The sequence below is a fragment of the Camelus dromedarius genome, chromosome 18, assembly GCF_036321535.1.
Source record: "Camelus dromedarius isolate mCamDro1 chromosome 18, mCamDro1.pat, whole genome shotgun sequence".
NCBI lineage: Eukaryota > Metazoa > Chordata > Mammalia > Artiodactyla > Camelidae > Camelus > Camelus dromedarius.
Genome location: NC_087453.1, coordinates 43,670,784 through 43,695,269, shown reverse-complemented (window position 1 = coordinate 43,695,269; position 24,486 = coordinate 43,670,784). Strand labels below are relative to the sequence as shown.

Genomic DNA, 24,486 nt, shown 5'->3' with positions numbered 1-24,486 from the left:
GTCGTTAGGTGCATACTTATAATTGTTATACCTTCCTGATACCCTTTTATCATTATAAAATGTCCCTCTTTTTATCTAGTAACATTTTATTTGGTCTTAAAATCTATTTTGTCTGGTATTAGTATAGCCATTCCAGCTTTCTTATGGCTGCTGTTTGCATGATACATGTATTTCCATCGTTTTTACTTTCAGTCTGTACCTTTGAATCTAGAGTGTGTCTTCTGTACATAGTATGTAATTGGGTCTTGTTTTTTCTCTGGTCTGACAATCTCTGTTTTTTTGCCTGGGTTATTTAATTCATTCACATTTAATGTGTTATTACTGATGGAGTTGGATTTATGCCTTCCATTTTGCTTGTTCTTTCCTAGATGTTTGTGTCTGTTTGTTCCTCTGGTCCTCCTGTACTGCTTTCTTCTGTGTTGCATATTTTCTAATGTAACATTTTAATGTTCAGTAATTTTTTCCATACATATTTTGAGTTATTGCCTTAGTGGTTGCTTTAGGGCTTACCTTATACATCTTAGCAGAATACGTTTCAGATTTATAGTAACTTAATTCCAATGAGATATGGAGAAGCTACCCCTATACAGCTCTATTCTTTCTTCCTGGTTTTATCAGTATATATAACAATAATGGCTACTGATATGTATTATGTCTGTGTATGTTTCAAACTCAACAAAACACTCTTAATTTATTAGTTTATATAACCTCATTTCTTTTAAAAAAGAAAGAATTGCAGTTGACCTTTGAACATGGGTTTGAACTATGTGGGTCCATTTATACACAGATTTTTTTCACTGAGTACGTACTACAGCACTACACAATCCACGGTGGGTGGCATCCACAGATGCAGAACCATGGATGGAGGCCAACTGTAAAGTTATACGTGGGTATTCAGCTGCGTGGAGGCTCGTTTCCCCTAACGCCTATGTTGTTCAAGGGGCAACTGTATTATATATTTATGGCTTTTTTAAAATATTAGCCTTCTTTCTTCCCATTTCTAGTTCTTTTCATTTACTCCTGTGGATTTGAGTTGCCATCTGGAGTCATTTCCTTCGCCCAATAAATCTCTGCTCCCATTCACCGCCTTTGTGCTGTTATTGGCCAATATATTACATTTCTGTATGTTATAGGCTAAGTACTACAATTATGTATTATTTTATGCAATTTCTTTTTATATTTGTTAAGGAAGGAAAAGAAACATGCGTTTACAATACCGTTTATAATTACGTAGCTACTTTATCAGTGCTCCTTGGTTTTTTGTGTGTCTGGATTGTTATGACCGTCTGGGGTCATTTGCTCTGAGCCTGTAGAACTGTCTTTAGTGTTTCTTATAAGGTGGATCTGCTAGCCATGACTTCTCTCAGTTTCTTAAAATCTGGTAATGTCTTCATTTTGCTGAAAGATAGCTCTTCTGGGAATAGGATTCTTGGTGCACAGGGCTCCCTCGCACCCTCTTTGGATATGTTGTCCCACTGTCTTCTGGCCTCATGATTTTTGGTGAGAAATCCACTGTTAATCTGTTGTGGATCCCTTGTGCGTGATGAGTCACTTCTCTTGCTGCTCTCAAGATTCTCTCTGTTTTTCTCTTTTGAAATTGTGTCTTGGTGTGGATCCTTTGTTTGTTGAGCTTCCTGGATGTATAAGTTCATGCCTTTCACCATATTTGGGAAGTTTGGGGCCATCGTTTGTTCAAATATTCCTTCTGCCTTTTGCTCTGTCCCTGCTCCTGGGATTCTCTTTATGCATATATTGGTATGCTTGATAGTTTTCTTGCAGGATTCTTAGGTTCTGTTCATTTTTCTTCTTTTTTTCTCTCTTCTTTGCATTGCATAGTATCTGTTGACCTGTTTTGAATTTGCTAATTCTTTCCTCTGCCAGTTCAAATTTACTTTTAAGCCTCTCTAGTGAATTTTTAATTTCAATTATTGTCCTTTTATGCTATACAATTTCTGTTTGGTTCCCAGTACGTATAATTTCTGTGTTTATCGATATTGTGTATTTCACAAGGCACCTCTTTCTTCATGCGGAGTTTTATTTAGTTCTCTGGATATGTTTACAACTTACAATGAACATGTGATGAAGAAATTGTCCTAAAACTGCTTTGCTTTGAAGTTGTTATATCTCTAACATACTCTCACAGCTTCTGTTACCTGCTTTTTTCCCCTGTGTATGTATCAGAGTTTTTGGGGATTTTTTGCATGTCTCTTAATTTTTTGTTGGAAACCGGACATTTAAAATAATATATTGTAGCAACTCTGGGTACTGCCCTCCCTCCAGGCTTGTTTCTGTTCTTTGCTGGTCTGCCTGTTTCGGGATCAGCTGGATGGTTCTCATGAACCCTGTTTCGCCCCCACAGTGGGAAGCCTCTGATGTTGCTCCTTGGGGGAGGAAGCCTTGGTCATGCACCCTGTTGTCCAGGCTGACAGTGGTTTTGGCGAGGCTCCCTTTGACCGTCTCATTCCCTGACCATACCCAGCCGTTCAGTTCCACTTAGTGCTGGCTGATTGTTTTATTATTTCAACCATGCTCTGGGGGCATAAATTGTCCTACAGACTGATCCAATTAAATCTGAGATTCTTTACAGGGATAGTTTTGAGGTCAGTGTTTGAGATCTTTTTCAGACTTCAGGAGAGCTCTTCTTAACTGTTTATTTGCGTGGTTCTCTGGTAAACTGCTCAGCCTATGGTTTAACTCATATGTCTAGTATTCTTTTAATTGATTTTTTTTTTTTCACCACATCATCCATTGTTTATCCTTAGGCTTGAACTTCCCCACACTCTTGCAAATGGAGTTAAGTTCCTATGGAGATTGAGAGCGCTCTGTCTTACTTTCCTTTATGCAAAACTTCTGAGCCAGTGCTCTGGATCGGGGTGGGGACAATGGTGTGTTCCTCTCAGAGTAAGACCTCTGCTTCTGAGCTGATCACTCAGGGGAGGAAGTGCAGGTGTTTCCCCTGGTCTTCTTGAGCTGCGTCTTCTAGTGTGGGACCTCCGCTTCCCGAATAAGCCGGGACAGGGGTGATCTGGACTCGTATTCTCAGTGTACTAGAGCCAGTGCAGAGCCCCACCCCCGAGTGGTGGCCTGGCAGGAAAAGGGAGCCCCTGCTCTTGACTGCACGCGCCCAGAACTTGGTCTCTGCAGTAGGTGATTGCGGGCAGGATGAAAAACACTGAGATCCTGTTCCTCCTGGGAAGATCCCGTAGCTCTCCAGCTGGGAGCGGGAGGAGAGGGAGCCCTGTGTTTAAGGCTGCACCATGTGGAATGACGTTCTCATCATTTCCAGCTGAGCGGGGGGAGGGAGGAGTGGGCCGTGGTTCAAATACCACAGTCTTGCTGTTCTGAGTTTTAGCACAATTTCTTCATTATATGTTCTTTTATTTGCTGTATGTCCTTAGAACCATTTCCAGACACTTTAAATGTTTGTTTATTTTATTCTTTCCCTGGGGATCGGATTCACTGAGCGCCCCAGGCTGCTGTGCTGGAAGTTGGTCCGTCCCAGCTCTTCCCTTCCCCACTGGACTTTCCAGCTGGGAGTCAGACCCCGTCCAAGTCTGAGCTCTTCCAGGCGTGAGTGTGGTACCAGTCCTGTGTCCAGTGGACAAGTCTGAGGCATGTTCTGCCCGGTTCCTCAGAGGTCCCCAGCAGGCTGCCCCCTGCTGCCCCCAGTGTTGCCCCAGCTTTTAATACATTCTTAACTGGCTTCCCTCCCTTCCCTGTCTTGCTGTTTCTACTCCGTCACTTGTGCTTCCCAGGGTCACCTTCAAAAGAAAGCACCGTCCTAAGTCTCAGGGTCTGCTGTCAGCGGAACGCAAAGTAAGACAGTGAGGTTCTCTTACTTGGTGTCACAGTGACGTATGAAGTAAGAGGCATCAGTCCCACTTTATAGGGAAGGAAAGTAAGTCTTAGGAAGATTTAAATATCTGCTTAAGTTCACCAAGCCAGTAAATGATGAGTTTAGGGTTTCAGTGCAGGCTTGTCTGAACTCCAAATCATGTGCTGTTTCCACTAAGCCATGCTGGGTGACCTTGCAAAAGCCACCTGACTGCTCTCAGCTTTAGTGTCTCCAATGGTGAAATGATGAGGTGGGACCCAATGCAGGTGTGCAGACTCAAGTGACCACGGGGCCGAGCCAGAAAGTCAAGGCGGGCAGCTGGGCCTGCAGGGGTGGTGACCGGCCGGAGGGCCCGCGCGCTGCGCGAAGCGGGCAGCCGAGCCCGTGCAAAAGGGCGGGCCCAGCATGCTGTGTCTCCCCCGCCCCGGCACGTGAGGAGCCAGACTCGTGTGAAATCCCTCAAGCCTTATATGGTGGCAACGAATTCAAATTATTTTAAACCCTGTGCAGATGGAAAGAGGGCACAGGGAAACTTTTGGAGTGATGGAAACATTCTGCGTATTGATTAGGATGTATACACTTGCCAAGTCCCAAACTGTACAATTAAAATATTATAAAAAATAAAATATTTTTATTAAGTTCTTTCTCAGTATGGTTAAATTTTAAAGAACAAAAAGAAAAAGACCCCATATAGGGCAGTCCAAATATGTTCCTTCGGAATTCTGTAACATTCTGTGATTAATCATGTGCAGAAGAAAAAGCCAGGAACAAAAATGGTGCTTATTCCAGTACATGGTCGAGGTTCAGTTAAGGACAAACTGTCACGAAGTTTAACAAAGAAAAGCTAGCTCTCTGCGAGTGCCCTCAGCCTCGGAGGGATTTATCTGTGCCCACGGTTTCTCTCCTCCTTCAGGCTACTGGCGCAAACAAGTGGACCACATCGCCGCTCACCTCCGGTCCTACGCTCAGAACAACCCTGAATTCCGGGCCTTGATTGCAGAACCCAGGATGGGAAAGGTGGGTGGACTCTGAGCAGAGCTTCTGCTCCAGGGTGTCCCGTGGGATCAGGCTGAGCTTCCTTCACGGACTTTCCTGAAACTGCACTTTGCTTGCCACCTTTCTTTTTCATTTAATTTTTGGGGGGAAGAGGAGGTCATTAGGTTTATTTATTTGTTTGTTTGTTTGTTTGTTTGTTTGTTTATTTATTTTAACGGAGGGACTCGGGATTGAACCCCGGGACCTCGTGCATGCTAAGCATGTGCTCTGCCCCTGAGCTGTACCCTCCCCACTGCTGGCCTCCTTTCTTTTTCCTGCCCTGCCTTCCACGCTTCCTCACTGACCTCCCCGCAAGCGTGGCCTGAATTAATCACTTGCACGTGCGTCTTGTCTCAGGGGCTGCTTCTGGGCACCTGACCTGAGACGGCACACTGAACATCTCATGCTGTTAGGTGGCACATGCTGTGGGAATTCTGATGGTCAGAGCTAGGAGAACAGTTTAGTTCAGCCACACTGTGCCTAAATCCTCCCCTGTATTAACAGCACTAGCAGTCATCAGAGTTACCAATTCACTGTGCCCTCAGGATCTGCGTCGTGTCCATCATCTCTAGTCTTTATAACAAACCTGCAAGACAGGAGTGTCACCTCTGTGGGAGTTCTACAAACACACCCACAAATGCTCCAGGAGCCTTCCCCTCAAAGGGCAGAGTCTGTGTCCCCTCAGCTTAAGCCTGGGTGGGCTTTTGACTGTTGGACTAACAGACTCTGGCGGAAGTGATGCTGTGGGACCCGCGAGATGTGGCCGTGCAGGCCACGTGGCTTCCTCTTGCATAGCATGCTTACCTCCAGCACTCCTTGGAGCCCAGGCTACATGCAGTGGCCACACATAGGGGCACTTGTCCGAGCCCCAGCTGAACCCAGTCCTCGAGTCCTCTGGGCTCAGGAGCCAGGCAGATGAGTGATAAAACTCTAGGTCACCCCAGCCCCCAAACAGGCAGCCTCCTCCAGCCATCTGAGTCCTTCCAGCCGAGGCCTCAGACGTCCGCTGACCCTGCTGTGCTGGTCGGAGTACATGAACATACGCAGTGGTGGTTACTGGATGCCACTGAGCTGGGAGGCTTTTACACCACAGCAGACAATCAGAACGAGCCCTATTTGACACCCAGGAAAACTGGCTCAGAGAGATCTGGTGACCTGCCCGGGACTGCACCCTGGTCTTGGGGGATTAGGGATTTGAAGCCCATCTGTCAGACCCTGAGGACACAGCTCTTATAAGAGACACATCTGTGAGGAGACCTTTTCCTCTGTCATGAGGCTAGAAAGAACCTTTGGAAGGCAGCCCATCCACTCCTCTGCCACCAAGCAGGCCAACACTGAAACTGTCATTGTCAGGAACTGCTCAGTTTCCTTTGATTGTCTATTTTGGTGGTTTAATATTTCTTTGGCCTAATCGAGGAGTCTACAAACCATAACCTGTGGGGCGAGTCTGGCCTGCCACCCACTTTTGGAAATCAGGTTTTACTGGATCCCAGCTGCACGCATTCGTTTACTTACTGTCTGCACCTGTTTTTGTGCTACAATGGCAAGGACCCTTTGGCCCGCGGAACCTGAAATATTTGCTATCCGATCCTTAAAGCATTTACTGACTCTCATTGATTTAAATTCCTTATGCTACTTACAGAGACAGCTGCTCACCTGAATATTTGGCCCTTGTTGCCAAGGCTTCCCCCGACCCCCACCTTTTCCCAGGTGATGACATCCTGCCATGTGGCTTGATTAATCTTAAAGTGTGTCTCCTGTAGAGAGTATAAATTTGGATCCTGCTTTTTTATCTGGCAATCTCTGCGCTTTGCTTGGTGTACTAACTTAGTTCATTTATAGTTCATGGAGTTGTAGATGTGGCTGGATTTGTGTCTGCCATTTTGCTACCTGTGTTCTATTTCATCTAGTTTTTGTTTCTTTTTTCCTGCCAGCTTTTGTGTTAATTAAATATTTGATTAAATTTCTTGGCTGTGGCTCAGAGCATTGAGTCCTACACCCACGGTTGTGAATTCTCTCTAATACTTTTTTAAAAGCTTATCTCTGCCACTGTCCATGAGGATGGCTACGAAGTTAGCATCAGGCTGAATTATATCCAAGTCTCAAACAAGGTGAGTAAAACTGTCAGAAGTTATTCACTTGAGAATTGAAATCATAGCTCACAATTTATTGAAATTGTAGCTCATAATTTATTGAAATATTTGAAAGGAAGAGTTTCAGATATTATGAAACTTAACTGTATGCCAGCCGTTCCGTAGAATGAGGTAACTGAGCTAACCCTCGGTGAAGCCAGCCCTTCAAGCACACAAGGATGTAGTCAGAATGGGAATTATCACCCACCCCACTGGTCCTGTGGTTCTCAGGCATATTTATAACTCACTGAAGTCCGAATGTAGGCAGAAGGCTGACAAAAATGTTGGCTGATATGTCCTTTGACCTCTTTGCCTATAAATAAACAAAACTTTGCAGCCATGTCTCTCTTGATCTGCCCTCTTATTTGGTGACAGGAACATTGCCACAGAGCCGGTAGGTGTGTAACAAACATTAATTGGTTGAAAATTGGCAGCTTTAGTTTCATTGGACGAGAAGTCACAACATACAGAAGAAGAATTAACGGACTGAGAAGATGAGTGAAGAAGGCAAGGAGAAGGAGGGGAGCTGGGTCCTGCCGGTGACCCGGCGGGGTGCTAACGGCGTCTCTGAGACTGGGATAGACACCTGGGCCCTGCTGGACTTGGAGGGAGGCTGGGAGTGTCCCGTGGGAGAGTGCACAGGACCATGAAGCACTCAGTGCCATGTTTTTGGTCGTGTGGCTGGAGCAGCGCTTGGGCCAGGGAGGTGCTTCAGGAGACGGGTCTGAGGGACGCGGGACGAGGCAGGGAGGGGCTGAGTGACAGGTGGTTGTAAGTAAAGCTGAGCTTTTGCCTGGTCCACGAGGAGCTCTGAAGGGTGATGCACACCACACAGCTGTCCCCTTGGGGCAGGGGGCTGCCGGGTATAACCCCAGGGGCAAGTCCGCACCCATCTACTGAGGGTGGCCGGAGAAGAGGGTCAGCCCCTATCCCAGGGAGGCTGACGGGTTCAGGGGAGCTGGGTGGGCACCCAGAGCATCTGCGTGTGTCAAGTGCCGGTGCAGGAAGTGTCCCCAGGTTCGGTGTGTGTTTTTCCTTAGCCTGCATGTTCGAGTAAAGCAGCAGGTGGTTCCCTGTGGCAGGACCAGGCAGGCAGCCGTGCTCTGGAATCGGTGCAGGGGATACAGGAGTCCGGGTCTGGTCCAAGTGGCATCTGTCCTCATTTTACAGACACCTACTTGACCTCGTTTTGCTTTCACAACATCTCTTTGAAGTAGGTCCTAATATTCCCACTTTACAGATGAGTAAAATGAGACTCAGAGAAGTCAAACAACTTGCTTCTTCCAAGGTCCCTAAGCTAGTAAGTGCCAGAACCAGGATTCAAACTCTGCAGCCTGAGCCTCTCCGGCAGGCCACCCTAATTCCAAGACACGGAAGGGTGTTAAGCTGGGGAAGGACACAGTTACTTACACATCACATAGAGGTGCTGGGATGGTCACATGGAAGGCGGGCAGGCAGGAACCTCCTGGGAGGCTGTTGCAGGATCTCGGTGTGAGAAGAGGGACCAGGCAGAGGAGTGGTTTAAAAGGCAAAATGGACAGAACATCGCGGTGAGGTGAGGGAGGTGTCCGGAAGGATGGCTGGCTTCAGGGTTGGCTGTCTGGGTAGACAGAGCTGTCATGAACAAAAGAGGGGCAGGTTAGCAGGGAGATGGTTCTTTCTGCTGGGGCGCGGCAGCCTCCTCATTCATGGTGCTTGAACTTTTCCCTTGGCCAGAACCTTTACCTAAACAAGGCAGTGAATTTCAGCGACCACTTTCTGAGCAGCGTCACCGAGGGTGGAAACGGGCTGTTCGGCAGCCGGCCCAGCTTGGGTGAGTTGCACCCCTCCAGGGATTTTAAAACAGTAAATCCTAAGAATTCTCATCACAAAGAAAATAATTTTTTTCTATTTCTTTTCATTTTCTATCTATATGAGATGATGGATGTTACTAAACTGACTGTGGTCATCATTTCATGATGTGTGTAAGTCAGATCGTTATGCTGCACACCTGAAACTCACACACTGCTGTGTGTCAGTTATATCTCAATAAAACTCAGAAGAAAAAATAACACTAATAAAAAAAAGAAAAACAAACAAAAACCAGTGGACGAAAAACAACACTCTGAATTGGCAAGGATGGCAGAGAATTGCTTAAAATTTGCCAGCCCAGCCCTGCATCTCACTTCCATGTCCCAGCCAGGCTATTACTCAGGCCTCACTTTTGAAGTCTTTTTCAGGGCTTGGGAGATAAACTGGGGGAAGGGGTGCCCCTTGGGCCTGAAAACTATAATCCCTTTTATTTCCCTCCTTCCCAGCCATCCCCTGGCTCTGGACTGAGGAGAGCCGCCCCGAGTCCTCCCTGCCAGGTTGAATCAGATAGAAATGTCTGCAAAAGCCTTCTCCTCCTCTGACCTCTTGAGGGGCTTGGCAGGGCGGGGGCTCTTGACGGGAGGGGCGCGGGGGGGCGCTGTTTCGGTCCTTGACTCTTGAGCGACTCTTTGTCCGTCCAGTGACCGACTGCAGCCCGGGCACCTCAGACCCCACGGAGAAAGGCATGAGGACCAAGAACTTCAAGGCCCAGAAGTTTCAAGAGAAGCAGCAGCTTGCGGTACGTGTACTCCTCGGTCCTTACAGCTGTCTCCTTCAGCCTGTGTATTTAATGTCTTATTTTGAGATGTTTTTAATGGAAGAATACTTCTTCATTTCCTGATCCTTATTTTATAACAATGTGTGTGTTCATGGAGGCAGAGCCCTTTAAAGTGGCTCAAGATTATTAACTGAAATATTTTAAAGTTCTCATCGGTTTCAGGAATCACCTGTTTCCTCTGGGGTCAGTTCTATCTGCTCATCTCTCTCTCTCTCTTGTTTTCGGTTTGTCTCAAATATGTGGCGATCCTTGGTTGTTGGGTCATGTTGACAAACGAAGGGCTGGCTTGGTGACCACAGGTGCCCAGCGTGGGTCTGTAGCCCGAGGGCTCTGTGGGTGGGTGGGCAGTTGTGGGGCAGAATTTCTGGAGGGTGTGTGGGCCGGGAGCAGGAGAAAGCTGGGGGTGCCTGAAGTTGCTTGTGTCAGAAAGCCTCTCCTCCTGTGGTGAGGGTGGTGGTGTGAGTGCCCTCGTGTTTTCCGCCCTTCCTGGCTCTCCAAACCCTTCCCTTCTCTGCCATAGAGGCCGGGGCTCTGCGCTCTCCCCTTCTTGGGCCCAAGTGCTCCCAGCCTGTGTTAGGCAAGTCGTGGGCTCTCTGGAAAGCGGTGTCAGGGTTTGAGCAGAGAGCAAAGCCCCCACCCTCCTGCACGCGAGGGAACTGGGGGCATGGGCCACCCCAGCCGTTCGCAGGAAAGCCCCGCGATAACTCGCTGTGAGTCCAGCTGCCCCCACGTCTGCCCTCCCACTGACCCCCCTGCGCATCTGCAGGGCTCCCCGGGGAGAACCGCGCACACCCGCCCTCCGGGGGCTGCAGCTGGTTTCCTCCTTGGCTCTGAGTTCCCCGTCAGTCCGATTCCATCTGCTCTCGGCCTTTGGGATTCCTCGCAATTTCTGATGCGCGGATGGCATCCTTTCCGAGTTTCCCACAGCTGTTACAGTTCTGTTTTTCAAAAACATAGATCATGAATAGTTTGAGTGGGAGCTTTGGAGAAAGAGGCAATGGATGTCCTGCTCCCCCCCCCCAAACCTTGCCTTTCAGCCGGTGGCCCTCTGGCCGCGGGAGGGAGAACAGAGGTGCTTAGCGACGCGCGCAAAGCCGGGTCTTCCCTCCAGGACCCCCGGGCTTCTCCGGGCGCGCACACGGCGCCCAGACTGCAGCGTGATTTCTCCCCACGCGGATGGTTCCCCGCCACGTGTTTGCGTGTCATGAGCACCAATAAATCTGGGAGGGAGACCTTGGAATTATTTTAACTTTTATTGCTTATGATTCCTTGCACTCTGTGCTTCCCCCAGTTTGAAGTATTGTTAACGAGCCTAAGAGAAGTGCAGAGTTCCATACCTCAACGACGTGCAGTTTTGGAGATGTTACGCATTGTTTCTGTATGTGACCCGAATTTGGCACTGTTACGTGCCTTTATTTCCTCATCTGTGTTTAGGGGATAAGCATCAGGAACCGTAACATCCACTCTCTCAGCCGCAGACACCCGCACACCAGGCATCAGCCTAGGCGTTGCAAATAAAGCGCACACCACAGGCGGAAAGGGCCCATGAGGGCGGCACCCTAGCGCGTTCTCGTGCATTTTCCACAAGGAATGGGACTGGGTACAAACGAGCACACCCCCCCAGGCTCCCTGAGGCTCTACTGATGGGAGCACTTAGTTCCAAGCTACTCACCCTGGGGTGGGGGCACAGGGGACAGGCTCGAACCCGGCATCTTCTTCTGAAAGGCGCAGAGGCCTTGGCCAATGTCCTTGTCTTCACAGCTTCCCAGGGAGCCAGAAGAGGTGGTAGGTATTGTTCCCACTTTATAGACGGGGGTGAGGGTCCCGGGACCCCCCGCAGTCGCCCCTGAGTTGCAGAGGCAGAAACACACTGAAGGTAACGTCCCCTGCACCCTAGACCATGTCCTTCAGTTCCAGCACCAGCAACTGAAATCCCTTATAAATACAGATGAATTTCATGGCATTTTGAAAATATAAAGGATACATTCTTTAGATTTTTGATGATACATAAGAGCTTCCCCCACCCCAATGAAAGTTGAGTTATTGGTTCACTGACGCCCCAGGTGAGCACGTTTCCTGAACTGCCCTCATTACGCTGATTTTGAACACTTTATGAAACGTACAAACTTAAATTTTAGGATTCACCTGGCTGCTTTTCCTAGAAATGCTCCTAATAAAACTAGTGTGGGGTTTCTGGGGTTTTGTGAGGTTTCTCATTGCATTCCTGTCCTTAATAACAGGAAGCAAGGTCAGTGTGGCGTCCTTCCCCAAGGCAAGGCTTCAGAGACCAGCACGATTTACTTACGACGTGTTTATTTGTGCTGCTGGCTGTTGACCACACGCATGCACACACACACAAACACACCACACGCGTGTGCACACACACACTCAAGCTCACCTGTCCCTGGGGCTCAGAACTCACCTGGGAGAGAAAACGTTTGCCCTGACGGTTCAGCGTGGGCAAGTGGGACTTAACAGACTTGCGAGGGTGGAAGTGACCACGTCCTGTAATCCTGCAGCCTGAAAACAGGCTCCTGCTGAAGGAAGTCGGCCCAGCAGGGGAAGGAAGAGCCTCGGTGATGGAGCAGCTGCTTGACGAAGTGAGTGCAGCCAGGAGAGCGAGTCCCTCTGAGGGTCTCAGCCTGGCCTTCCTCCTCCGTCTCTTTCCCATGGAAGTTTTGTTCGATATTGTGATATTTAATTAAAAACTGTCTGGAAGTGGGTTAAATGGCTAGTCAAAAACTTTACTTTAATCATTACCTGCCTCTAATTTTTATAGCAAAGAAAGTAGGAAGAAAAATGCACATAGCGGGGAGGGTATAGCTCAGAGTAGAGTGTGTGCTTAGCATGCACGAGGTCCTGGGTTCAATCCCCAGTACTTACACTAAAAAATAAATAAGTAAATAAAGTTTAAGAATAATTTAAATATACAAATAAAAAAGAAAAGAAAAGAAAAATGCACATAAACCCAAAGAACATGCAGGAGTGGTCGAGTGTGGGGTTTTGTGGCAAGTCTGTCCTCTTCCACGTGCTGCAGGGAGCAGACCCCAACTGCAGCGACAGTGAGGACCGGCCCGTGCTCAGCACGGCTGTCGTGAATAAGCACCACGAAGCGATTCCGGTCCTCGTGCAGAGAGGAGCAGACGTGGACCAGCAGTGGGGACCGTAAGTGAGACACGAGGGGGCGGGTTCTGGCGTGGGGTCAGCTCAGGCCTCCCCGGGCTCTGCCGAGCAGAGTCGGTCCGCGTGCCCTGCTCTGTTTGGACCACTTCAGAGCCATTTTCACCCCTGTTGGCTTAACTGCTTCTATTTCCAGATCCGGGTAAAACAAACTTTTAAGCAGACCATTGGATTGTCTAATTTTTAGTAGCTTTGAGAAGTGATGATACATTTTGTTAACTCATGAATTTATACTTTTGTGGGGCTTCAAGTCCTTAGCCTTTGGGTGTTAAGCAGTGTTTTCTTCACCATTTAAAATGGTAAGATTGATAAGAGTGGCCCCAGAGTGTTCCCCGTGGGAATATACCCGTGAAATTACCGCGGAAAAAAAACCTTATCCAGGCGTCTCCAGATGCTAACAGCACGTCATCGCCTGGCGCCTCGGTTTCCCCAGCTGGGCAGCGGGTGGAGCCCCGTTGGGTGCTTTTGCAGCTTTCCTGCTGTTGGTGCTGTCCCGCCTCTCGGCCTCACTCAGCCTTGTGATTCTGTTGTTCTCCTGCAAATTTCTTTGGAAACCTGGGGCGGAAGGTTTCTTGAGGCTAGGCCTTCACGTGACCTCTCGCATCCCGCTGACCACGCTGATGAGCTACGAGTCGTGTGGGGGCATCGCAGGTCCACCTCTGCCTGAACCGAGACGAGGATGGGACCCTGTGAATCGTGCTGCTGAGTCTGGGAAGCCGGCCCGGCGGACAGAAGTTAAATAGCTCCACTTCTGTCTTCCTCTGTTTCAAAACTTCCTCTAGCGTCTTTATTCAGAGTATATCCCTCTTCATTTTCCTATGTGCATTTTTTTTTTAAAGTTTCTGCCCAAGAGGACCCCTATGTCAGTAGACACGACCCCTTTTTTAGTTTTATTTTGTAACAGAATGTTTGGCATATTGGTGTACATACTCGATGGCTGGAATTTACTTTCTCAAGGTTTCTTAGGGTTCACGTTCATCATGCCTTTCAGTCTCTTCATTTATCCTACAAACAGCATTATTGACAAAAATAATGCCGCCTTACTCTGTGTTAAGGCACACTCTATGCTTGTGTAGTTCAGATAGGATTTTTCTGTCGCACTTAAGTACAGTGCTTGTGGTTGATATAAAACCCTCCTGAGCACATTTTGAATTGCTGCTTAAGTGTGATGAGGCCTGGCTTTCTGAGAAGTCCAGCTAAGGGGATGAAACTCCTTTGGACGTGGACAGATGACCTGCTTCTCCCTGGTGTTCCTCAGTTTCCGTTTTTGCTTCGTTACTAGTCTGTAAGTTGACATTTATCCACATGTGATCTCATTGCATTTCTACTAAGTCTAACACTGGTTAAACATGGTCTGTCTAAATGGTGCCTAATAGCCCTTTGTCACTCCCACTGCTTTGTCATGGTTACTATTAGTAGGGCCGGGGCGGGTGCAGTGAGGATGGTCGGGGGTGGATATAGCTCAGGGCAGTGGAGGGGCGGGGAGGCGGGAGGGAAAGCGAGACCGGAGGCCCTCCCTTCAAAATAGAGCCCAGAGATCTCTTCATTTCAGTTTATGCCAACAGAGGAAAGCAGATGTTCCCACCGAGGGCCAGTTCTGCTGAGTCTGGCTTGTATTAGTTAGAAGTGTTTGTGCTGGGGTCAAGCTGGCCTCTGCCCCACGGTGAACCCCTGAGATCCAGGAACGTGACCTGAAGACCCCCCATCCTACAGCTCCTCAGGCACAAGCCCCCCAGAGGTCTGCCTTTCCCGTGAAAGAGGCTCAGTGAACTGCTCCTTTGCAAACAAGGCTGAAAATGCCCTCTCCCACCCGACGCTTGTGAGCCACCCGAGAGGAGCACCCTAGGTGGTGTCTGCACAGGCGACCTCTGCCAAGTGGCTGGGCGGGTAGCAGAAAGCCCCTCCCTAGGGTTTCCCGTTCCCGTGTTTGTATCTTCTTTACGAGAATAACCTCATACGCCGCAGATGGTGGGTCGCCAAGGAGAAATACACACTCTCTGTCAAAGCTGATCCCTCTTAACCAGCAGATTTCAGAAACCCAGATGCAAGGTCTCGCCAGGAGGGGGACACACCCTTTCCTTTAGGACAGTTTCAAACATTGAGTCTCTGAGCTCTGCCCCCAACCCATCAGTTTGCTTCGAGGTTCTCCGGTGGAGATGGATTCTATTAGGTCGTTCAGGATTTACAGAGAGAGATTTAACTCCCCATGATACTTGGATTTGGATAAACAGTTTGAGTTGTTGGTGCCTTAGTAGAAAAGTTTCTTTATGATACAAATTCACAGAGCACTGCAGTGTACCTGCGGTGCAAACCACCTTCTAGAAGGTCTGATGAGACAGACAATACCAAGCTACTCGGAGACACAGGCTCACAGCATGGGGTTCCAACAAGGAGGTGCCTTCCACCTGGTGCCCTGGCCCTGTTGGAGTTTGTTTGAGGAGCGATATATAAAAATAAGAGTTAGCAGAATCATGATTCATCAGTTTCCAAAACTGAACTGTGGTGACACAGGAAATAACCAACTCGGAAAACCTAGCCATCAGCAGACCCCATTATTCAGCAGGTAGAACACGCACTCTGCTCCTCATCTGGGGAGAGCTGTGAAGGCAGAGGACTGTGAGTTTACTTAGGAGATGCAGCAATGCTGGGACCGTATCTTAAGTTCAAGTGATAAATGCCTGATAAAGTCCCAAGGAAGTTGAGGGGGTGAAGTGACAGTTAGGCCTTTGCCACCAGGGAGGGAGGACAGATGGAAGGTAGGAGGAGATGGGTGTCGCTGGTGTGACTGGGACCTCCGTTGTCGGCGCTCCCACAGCATGCTGTGAACCCCTCGATCCCGAATTGACAACCCAGTCCTCTGAGCTCCACTGTGTGACTGTGACCTGGTGGCCCTGGCATATCTGTAGACACCAGGCTGGCACTCAAATATGAGCTGAACAGACGAACAAATAACTCAAGTGACTTTAAGCCGGGTAGAGGTCATCTGAAAGACCTTGAGAAATTTAAACTTTTTATTCCTTCTTTTAAAAAATTTTTTTTTAATTTTGTTTTTATTTTCTTATTTTTTAATGGAGGTACTGGGGATTGAGCCCAGGACCTCGTGCACGCTAAGCACGTGCTCTACCACTGGGCTGTACCCCCACGCCCGAGCAATGTAGACTTTGAAGGGGACCTCTGGGAATTTTGCTAAAGGAGGTGGGGGAGGTAGACTCCTCTCTGGTGGCAGAGGACAGTTGGGAGGCAGGAGAGAGCAAAGCGTGGACAAAATGAACGTATTCTTGCTAGGTCTTCTCATCTGCAAAATGGGGATAATAATGCTTATGTCCTAGGGTTAGTTGGAGGATGACATGATGGTTGGTCAGTGCCTGTGAAGAGCCTAATAATCGGACTTTAGTGTAGCCGTCGTGATGCTGTGATTATGAAAACGGTGGGTTCCCGGGCTTTGAGTGGAAAGTGTCAGCTGCAGGATGTGGTGATGCGGAGGAGCGGGGCCTGGGGGAACAGCCATGTGGGGCCTTAAGTCATAGAAGCCCAGGGTGGAAGGTGTTAGATCTAAATTCTAAGTTCCCACTCTTCACAGATGTCACCAAGTCTTCCCAAGCCCAAGCTTCACGTTAAGGAAAGGGCACATGCATTCTTTTGATGCTCCAAACTCTAAGGAGGTGAACGTGATCAATGCCCCTCATACTTTAACGTGCATATAAATCACCCAAGGATCCTGTTAAATGCACATTCAGGACATCTGGGCGGGGCTGGGTTTGAGATTCTCCATCTCTAACAAGCTCTCAGGGGATGCAAGTGGTCCAGGGACCACAGTGTGAGTAGCAAGGACCCAGAAGCGGCTCTTAAAAACACTGAGATCTGAGAGCAGCCCAGCGTGGCCCTTGGTGAGGAGGTAGCTCACCAAGCTGCTGGACACAGGACTTTCGTCCTGTCCCTGACAGGTCAGTTATGTTGATCTGATCAACCTAATAGCAACAATACCACCACCATCAGCAGTAATATGAAGGCTGATGCCCAAATCTTAGTTGCTTGGAGGAACTGTTTGTATTGAACCAAAAGGCAGATCTTTGGAAATTCGTGGACAGTCTGTCATAAGGCACATGGTCCTGCAATTTTCATGTACTGTCTCTGGAGAAATACGAGGCTGATCACACCGCTCATATTTACTTCATACCAGGAGCTTTGGCCAGTAAGTTAGCTGAAATTATGTGCATGATAAGATCTAAAATTAGATCTAAAACCATTAGGGTGGTTTGACGCTTAGAGTTCTGTTGCAGCGAAAACCAGTGAAAGTACTCAGTTTCTCATTTAGTTTGGAAAATGGAAAGCCTTCTCATGAACTGGACAGTTTCAATTCTGGAGCCCAAATCAGGCAGAGGATTCCCCTCCCACAGTTGCCTGGAGAAGTTCATGGTCACGTTTACCTGAAATTCTTGCAAGTCGTATGGGTTTCAATCTTGGAGGCCATACCCCTTCCCTTAATTTGTTTGTCTATTCATTCTTTCCATTGATGTATTCATTTCACTAGTGGTTACTGAGCACCTACTGTGTGCCAGTCAGCGTTCTAGGCGATGGCGATACAGCAGTGACAAAGACGAAGTCCCTTCCCTCGCGGAGCTTACAGTTTAGTGGAGGAGACAGACAATAAACAAGTAAGCAAATGAATAAGTAATCTCAGAGAATGATAAGTGCTCCGAAGAAAATCAAGCCAGGTAAGAGACTGGAGGGTGGTGTGGTCAGGAAAGGCCCCATCTCTGCCCGCCGGGACCAGAGACTCCCAGAAAGAGTCTGGGACAGACCTGCTTTAGGTGCAGAGCAGTACTGGGAGATTATTCACCAACTTCATCACTCATTTCTGGTCTTGTCATAGTGACATTGCCTTATTTATGGCTAGTCTGGAAGACAGATTTCTTAGATTGTGTGTATTTATTGAAAACATCTCATACACACCAGATACGTTTCTGATTTTATCGAAGTAAGATGTACACATGATTGAAAAATCAACTCCTGTGGAGGGGCTCAGGAGTCCTCCTCCACCTTCACTTCATCCCCAGTCCTCGCCCCTGGGGACAACCACGCTTACACTGGCAGTTCCCGATGTAGCATGCCTGGGGGGTGCCTTGATCCTTGCCAGATACATGGCTTTCCTTGCTGACCCCGCCTCATTATTTCTGTCCCCACCTTCGTGTTTTGGTCATTCTATTACTGTTTTTGGATCCTTCATTAATGACTGTTAAAATATAAATGATGTGCCTAAACTTCTATATTTTGGCTGTCATCTTTCAATGGTGCCTCCTGCCTGACCTGTACGTCAGTGCAGATAAGCGTAATTCGTCTTCCTGCCTCTACCTCCCCTTCCCCTTCCATCTCATATGTGCTGTTGGAATGTGCTTACATTTTACAGGGCTGATCACAGTTACATTTACTTGTGTGAACATAGTGAAGACTTCCATTCTTTGTCTACCAGTTGATTACAATAGTTGAAAAACACAAAGAGCAATTTTCATTTATAATAGTTACATAAATATTGCCCATGGGTATGCTCTGAGTACGTTTCCTTATTTATGGGTTCAAGATAATGACCCCTAGGCTACTCAAAATCAAGTGTTCTTACCAGAAATGTCAAATGGATTCTCTTTACACATCATAAATTATTCAAAACCATGTTGTTTCATTTTCTCCCGTAAACTGTGAATAACTTGTACATTTTTTGTGTGTATTTGATTTTCCTGGAATTTCTGATTGCCTTTGGTTTTTTCTGGTTTGAAAAAGAACATGCCTTCTCCACATCCATAATCCTATCTGGTTCTTTGCATTTTCAGTTCCTTCCTTCTTAGAGACGTTCTTCTTGGAGTATACTTCCTGCTCAGATTTTGCCTGACAGCTCTCTAGCCCTGATGCACAGTGGTCATCATGGAATTTCTTTTCACTGGAACCCACCTGTAGTTACTGCTCACGCTTTCCTCTTTCTTGGTTTTGACCCTTGTCAAGCTAGAGTGTAAACTCTTCAGAAAGGGTGTGTAGAAAAAAAACTTCTGAGTCCTTGAATGTCAAAAATGACTTTTTGTCTTCACTTTTTTTTCCCATCTAATTTCCTAAATGTATTTATTTTACAATATCATATTTTAAAAGTTGAAGTATAGTTGATGTACAATGTTATATGTTACAGGTACACAATATAGTAATTCACAATTTTTAAAGGTTATACTCCATTTACAGTTACTATAAAATACTGGCCATATTGCCCATGCTGTGCAATTCATCCTTGTATCTTATTTTATACCTGATAGTTTGCACCTCTTCACCCTCCACCTCCGTCTTGCCCCTCCCCCTGCCCTCTCCCCACTGGTAACCACTCATTCCTTCTTTACATCTGTGAGTCTGTTTCTTTTCTGCTATATTCACTAGTTTGTTGTATTTTTTTAGATTCCACGTGTAAGTGGTATAGTATTTGTCTTTCTCTGACTTATTTCACTTTATCTTCACTTTTGACTAATACTTTTTTTTTCGCATCTCTTTTTCATTTCCTTTTTCTTTGTTTTTCAATATTTTTTATTGAGTTATAGTCATTTTACAATGTTGTGTCAAATTCCTATGTAGAGCACAATTTTTCAGTTATACATGAACATACATATATATTCACTGTCACATTTTGGTTTTGCTGTGAGCTACCACAAGATCTTGTATATATTTCCCTGTGCTGTACAGTATAATCTTGTTTATCTATTCTACATATGCCTGTCAGTATCTACAAATTTGCAACTTCCAGTTTATCTCGTCCCACCCCCCCACCCCCCGGCAACCACAAGTTTGTATTCTATGTCTATGAATCTGTTTCTGTTTTGTATTTATGTTTTTTTTGTTTTGTTTTGTTTTGTTTTTTTAGATTCCACATATGAGCAATCTCATATGGTATTTTTCTTTCTCTTTCTGGCTTACTTCACTTAGAATGACATTCTCCAGGAGCATCCATGTTGCTGCAAATGGCATTATGTTGTCAGTTTTTATGGCTGAATAGTATTCCATTGTATAAGTATACCACTTCTTCTTTATCCAGTCATCTGTTGATGGACATTTAGGCTGTCTCCATGTCTTGGCTATTGTAAATAGTGCTGCTATGAACATTGGGTTGCAGGTGTCATTTTGAAGTAGGTTTCTTCTGGATATATGCTCAGGAGTGGGATTCCTGGGTCGTACGGTAAGTCTATTCCTAGTCTTTTGAGGACTCTCCATACTGTTTTCCACAGTGGCTGCACCAAACTGCATTCCCACTAGCAGTGTAGGAGGGTTCCCTTTTCTCCACAGCCTCTCCAGCATTTGTCATTTGTGGACTTTTGAATGATGGCCATTCTGACTGGTGTGAGGTGATACCTCATTGTAGTTTTGATTTGCATTTCTCTGATAATTAGTGATATTGAGCACTTTTTCATGTGCCTGTTGGCCATTTGTATTTCTTCCTTGGAGAATTGCTTGTTTAGGTCTTCTGCCCATTTTTGGATTGGGTTGTTTGGTTGTTTCTTATTAAGTCGTATGAGCTGCTTATATATTCCGGAGATCAAGCCTTTGTCGGTTTCATTTGCAAAAATTTTCTCCCATTCCATAGGTTGTCATTTTGTTTTACTTATGGTTTCCTTTGCTGTGCAGAAGCTTCTAAGTTTAAATAGGTCCCATTTGTTTATTCTTGCTTTTATTTCTATTGCTTGGGTAGACTGGCCTAGGAGAACATTTTTGAGATGTATGTCAGATAATGTTTTGCCTATATTTTCTTCTAGGAGGTTATTGTATCTTGTCTTATGTTTAAGTCTTTGATCCATTTTGAGTTTATTTTTGTGTATGGTGTAAGGGAGTGTTCCAGCTTCATTGATTTACATGCTGCTGTCCAGTTTTCCCAACACCATTTGCTGAAGAGACTGTCTTTATTCCATTGTATATTCTTGCCTCCTTTGTCAAAGATTAGTTGACAATTGACTAATACTTTGATGTTAATTTCTGTGTTCAAAATAATTTTTCCTCAAGTCTTAGTAAGCCTTGCTCTCGTGATTTCTAGCATCCAGCATAGCCCATGAAAATTCTACAACAAATTCTTATTCATTTGTGACCTGTTTGTTCTTTCGCGAAGCATTTATTCCTGATGTTCTGAAATTTCGCCAGGGTGTTTTTTTGATGTGCTGTTGTTCATTCATCCACTTGGCCCTTTCAGTCTGAAAAGTCCTGTGTTTCTTCAGCTCAGGGACAATTTCTTCTATTAGTTCTTTGATATTTTTTCCCCTCCATTTTTTCTGTTCTCTCTTGGTAGAATTCCTGGTAGTTGGATGGCAGACCTCTTGAATCAATCTCCTCTGTGCCTTTCTTTTTCCTTTTCTCCCCCATATTTTTTAGCTCTTTTTTCTGTTTTAAGAGATTTTCTTGCCCCTCCTGCTGAATACTTTTTATTTCAGCAATCGTATTTTTACTTTCTAAGAGCTCCTTTCTGTTCTGATTGTTCTTCACGGCCTTCTGTTTTTGTCTGATATTGTCTTCAGTCATTTGAAATTGCTTACTTTTGTATGTCTCGGTTTTTCTCTTGGACGCTGCAGGCAGTTCTCAGATGTGTGTGCTCCTTTGCTCTCCATCCATGTTTGAGAATGGGCAGTGGTTAGACAGGCTGGAATTCTGTGTATGTGACCGGAGCTTATCGGCTGGAGGGGTTTGTGGGAAGATGAGCTGCTCTCAGGCTGGGACAAGTGGAAGGCCTCCCTCTGAGTGTGCCAGCTGCCTGCCTGGTTCTCACCAGAGGCTCCATTTATCTTCTTCAGAAAAGAGGCCACCATACTTTTTCTCCATTGGGATAAATTTATGGAGGCAATAAATCTGCAGGTGCAGGGGATTGGACTGTGGTGTCAAGGGAAGGGTCAGGGGCCAGGAGAATGCAGACCTTCAGTTGCTCATCTCATTTCTGTCCTCAGCCCTGTCTCACACTTTCTATCTCTCCTGCCGCCTCTGATCAGGAGCCTTTCATGAGTTCTAGAATGCAGGGACCACTCCAGCCTTCGTTTCAGCCATCCTCTGCACCTCACTGGGGCAGAGCTGACCAGGCAAGGTGGAGAGACAGTCTGGCGCACAGTGAAATATGCTCTCTGACCTCTCAGTCCTGCCCTCTGGGTTCTGAGACTGCTGTTTATTTTCATATCACAAAGCCAAACTCACTGAAGCCCACGTGATTGTCCCTACACAAGAAGAGGAGCCTCAGCCCTAAAGGTTATTGTCCCATAGACATGTCTGAGGGGCCCAAGTTAAGGGTGAGATCGTGTCCAGTATGTTCCTTACGCTCTTGTAGGAAATGTACTAACATAGGATTTATTAGCATTTAATAAACTGACTACAAACCAGATCCTTACTTTAAAAAAATGAATATGTTTATAGACTTTTTACTTTCTATCTGGCATCAAAGCTTACCTTCCAAATCCTCTAAGGAAAGGAGCAGAGAGGGGAGAGTCAAGAGATTTTTCCCAGGTTAATTAAATAGGTCAGTGGGTGAAACCGAGGCCCCTTTGGTCGCCTGCTCCCTCTCCACTTCCTTGAAGATGCTAACCAAAGGTTTAGTCAGGATGGTTTTTCCCCCCAAACAGGCTCCAAAATACAGCTCTTCATGAAGCAACTCTGCTTGGCCTGGCAGGAAGGGAGTGCGTCGCTGCCTTGCTGGGGTACGTTCCTTGGCCTCTGAGGGACGCTTCTGGAGGCCACAGTGAGCTCTCTGTTGACCTGTGAGGATTTCAGAGGGTCCTGGCTCCTCAACAGCTGGCCCAGCGAATGGGGGCCGCCCTCCCACCATGGCTCCCAGGGCACTGAGGGCTTGTAAAAGCTCAATGAAAATGTTGCCCCCTTGAACCCACTTGATTATGGGACCCCGTGGCCAGGACTGGAGTTGGACATGAGATCACAGAGCCCCCTCGAGAGCTGGGTCACGGTGGCCTCACGGGGAGGGTCTGGGAAGGGGGCCCGGGGCTCCCAGACTGGCTCCGTGGCAGGGGAGAGTCAGGCCCTCAGGTTCGGGCGTCCGAGCCCTTCATTTCACCCCCGTCTCCTTTACAGATGCAACGCGAGCATCCAGAAGAAGAACTCAAGGGGCCAGACAGCATACGACCTGGCCCTGGAAACTGGTGACGACCCAGTCACCTCACTCTTTGCTGCGAAGCTCGGCCTGGATGAGGACCGTTAACCCCGAGGGCCCCGTGGGCGTCACTGAGAGCAACCGGCCAGCCCTGGCTGTTCTTTGTTCGTTTCTTTCTGAAATGTGTACTTGAGATTTGGAAATTGGGGTTGAGAGGCACTCAGAAGATTTAAAAAAAAATTAAATGACAGTATAAACCCCTAATACCACGTGAGCATTTCCCCGTATGCCCTGGATGGCGGTGAACTTAGTGTATGTCTTCGGTGGTGTATTGCTGCTTGTCTTAGAATTTGCTTTTTAATTTAAATTTATTTTTCAGTAGATAATAGTTGCATATGCTGCTAAGCTAAAAAGTATAAAGTATTACGTCGTGAAGAGTCTCCCTCTGGTCCCTGTCCCACTGTCGCCTGTCCCTCTGCAGAGGCAGCCAGTGACATCAGTGTCAATTGCGTCTTCCAGAACTAGTGTAGGATTATAGAAGCACGCGTACGTGATCTGTGTGTGTGTTTGTGCAAAGTATATGTAAAACGTAAGTAAGGCGATGCACATATATTCTCCCCCCTCTTTTAAGACAGACAGTGGGAAACCACGTACTGCTCTGCATGTGCTTTGCTCAGTATATCTTGTAAGTGGTTCCAAATTAGTCTGTGAAGGTTGAGTGTATGAAACCTGTTTTCCTCGTGTTGAACTCTTCAGTATTCCTACTGTTGTGGTTTGTTCTTTTGTTGCCAGATAAGCTTTGAATAAACCATCCGCAGGCATGTGTAATTTTGACTCATTTTTTCTTTCGGATTGTCATCTTGGTCTTTGGGTGGTGACGCTGAGTCCCTGAATTGTTTCTGTTAACGTATGTAGGCAGGATATTCATTAATTTAGAATCACTGATTTAGGACACTAAGTAGGACTCTGTCGGGGTGGCTGCCGCATCACTGCTGGCACTTGATCTCCCCCGGGTGGGTGACCCTCTGCCTGGAGGACAGGCGCTGTCGGATCCGAGCGCCCAGTGGGAGTGGGGACGCCGACACTGGCTTCCCAGGTCAGACCCTGGCAGTCTGCATGAGGGGGGACCTTCGACGGTACCCGGTATCTAGAGAGACCCGTGGGGTGTGATCACGTGGTTTGGCGGTCTGCACTATGTCTATTTAGCTTAGCCAGGAAGACCTTTCCCGGGGTTTTCTTCCTCGGAGGCTCAGTTCAGGATTGGCCACGAGAAGTACACAAGGTTCGAGACTCAGGTGGCGGAAGTGCAGCGATGGCCACCCCCCGCGGAGGGGGTTCAGAGCACCGGACGACACTATGGCTCGCACCCCACGGGATCCGGAATCAACAGCTGGGAGGAGGGTACGGCTTCAGGGCCGTTTACCCAGACCTCGGGAGCAGGGAGGTCCCCACGGCCCGTGGGCTCCAGAACAGCCCCCGGGGCTCCTGGGCCTAGCTTTCTCACCCCGCGGGCAGGAACCGCGTTCCTCGGGTTTTCCGTACTTCCTGGGGGCCTTCCTGCCCCCTCCCCGACATCCCACAC

General features: G+C 47.1%; 1 protein-coding gene across 4 annotated transcripts in view; it reads left to right on the top strand.

Moving 5' to 3' along the window:
* The window catches only part of DZANK1 (double zinc ribbon and ankyrin repeat domains 1), a 69,645-nt gene extending 45,913 nt beyond the window's left edge, over positions 1–23,732 (top strand). For 3 of the 4 annotated variants that reach the window (XM_031434298.2, XM_031434297.2, XM_031434300.2), the window contains 8 exons: positions 4,749–4,852; positions 6,907–6,981; positions 8,719–8,815; positions 9,495–9,592; positions 12,151–12,231; positions 12,669–12,796; positions 22,423–22,497; positions 22,886–23,732. In XM_031434298.2, the coding sequence (XP_031290158.2) occupies positions 4,749–4,852; positions 6,907–6,981; positions 8,719–8,815; positions 9,495–9,592; positions 12,151–12,231; positions 12,669–12,796; positions 22,423–22,497; positions 22,886–23,012 (785 nt within the window). In that variant the 3' untranslated portion in view covers positions 23,013–23,732. The remainder of the gene's footprint in view (positions 1–4,748; positions 4,853–6,906; positions 6,982–8,718; positions 8,816–9,494; positions 9,593–12,150; positions 12,232–12,668; positions 12,797–22,422; positions 22,498–22,885) is intronic. The other variant, XM_031434299.2, reaches the window with a different exon arrangement.
* Positions 23,733–24,486: the final 754 nt, after the last annotated feature.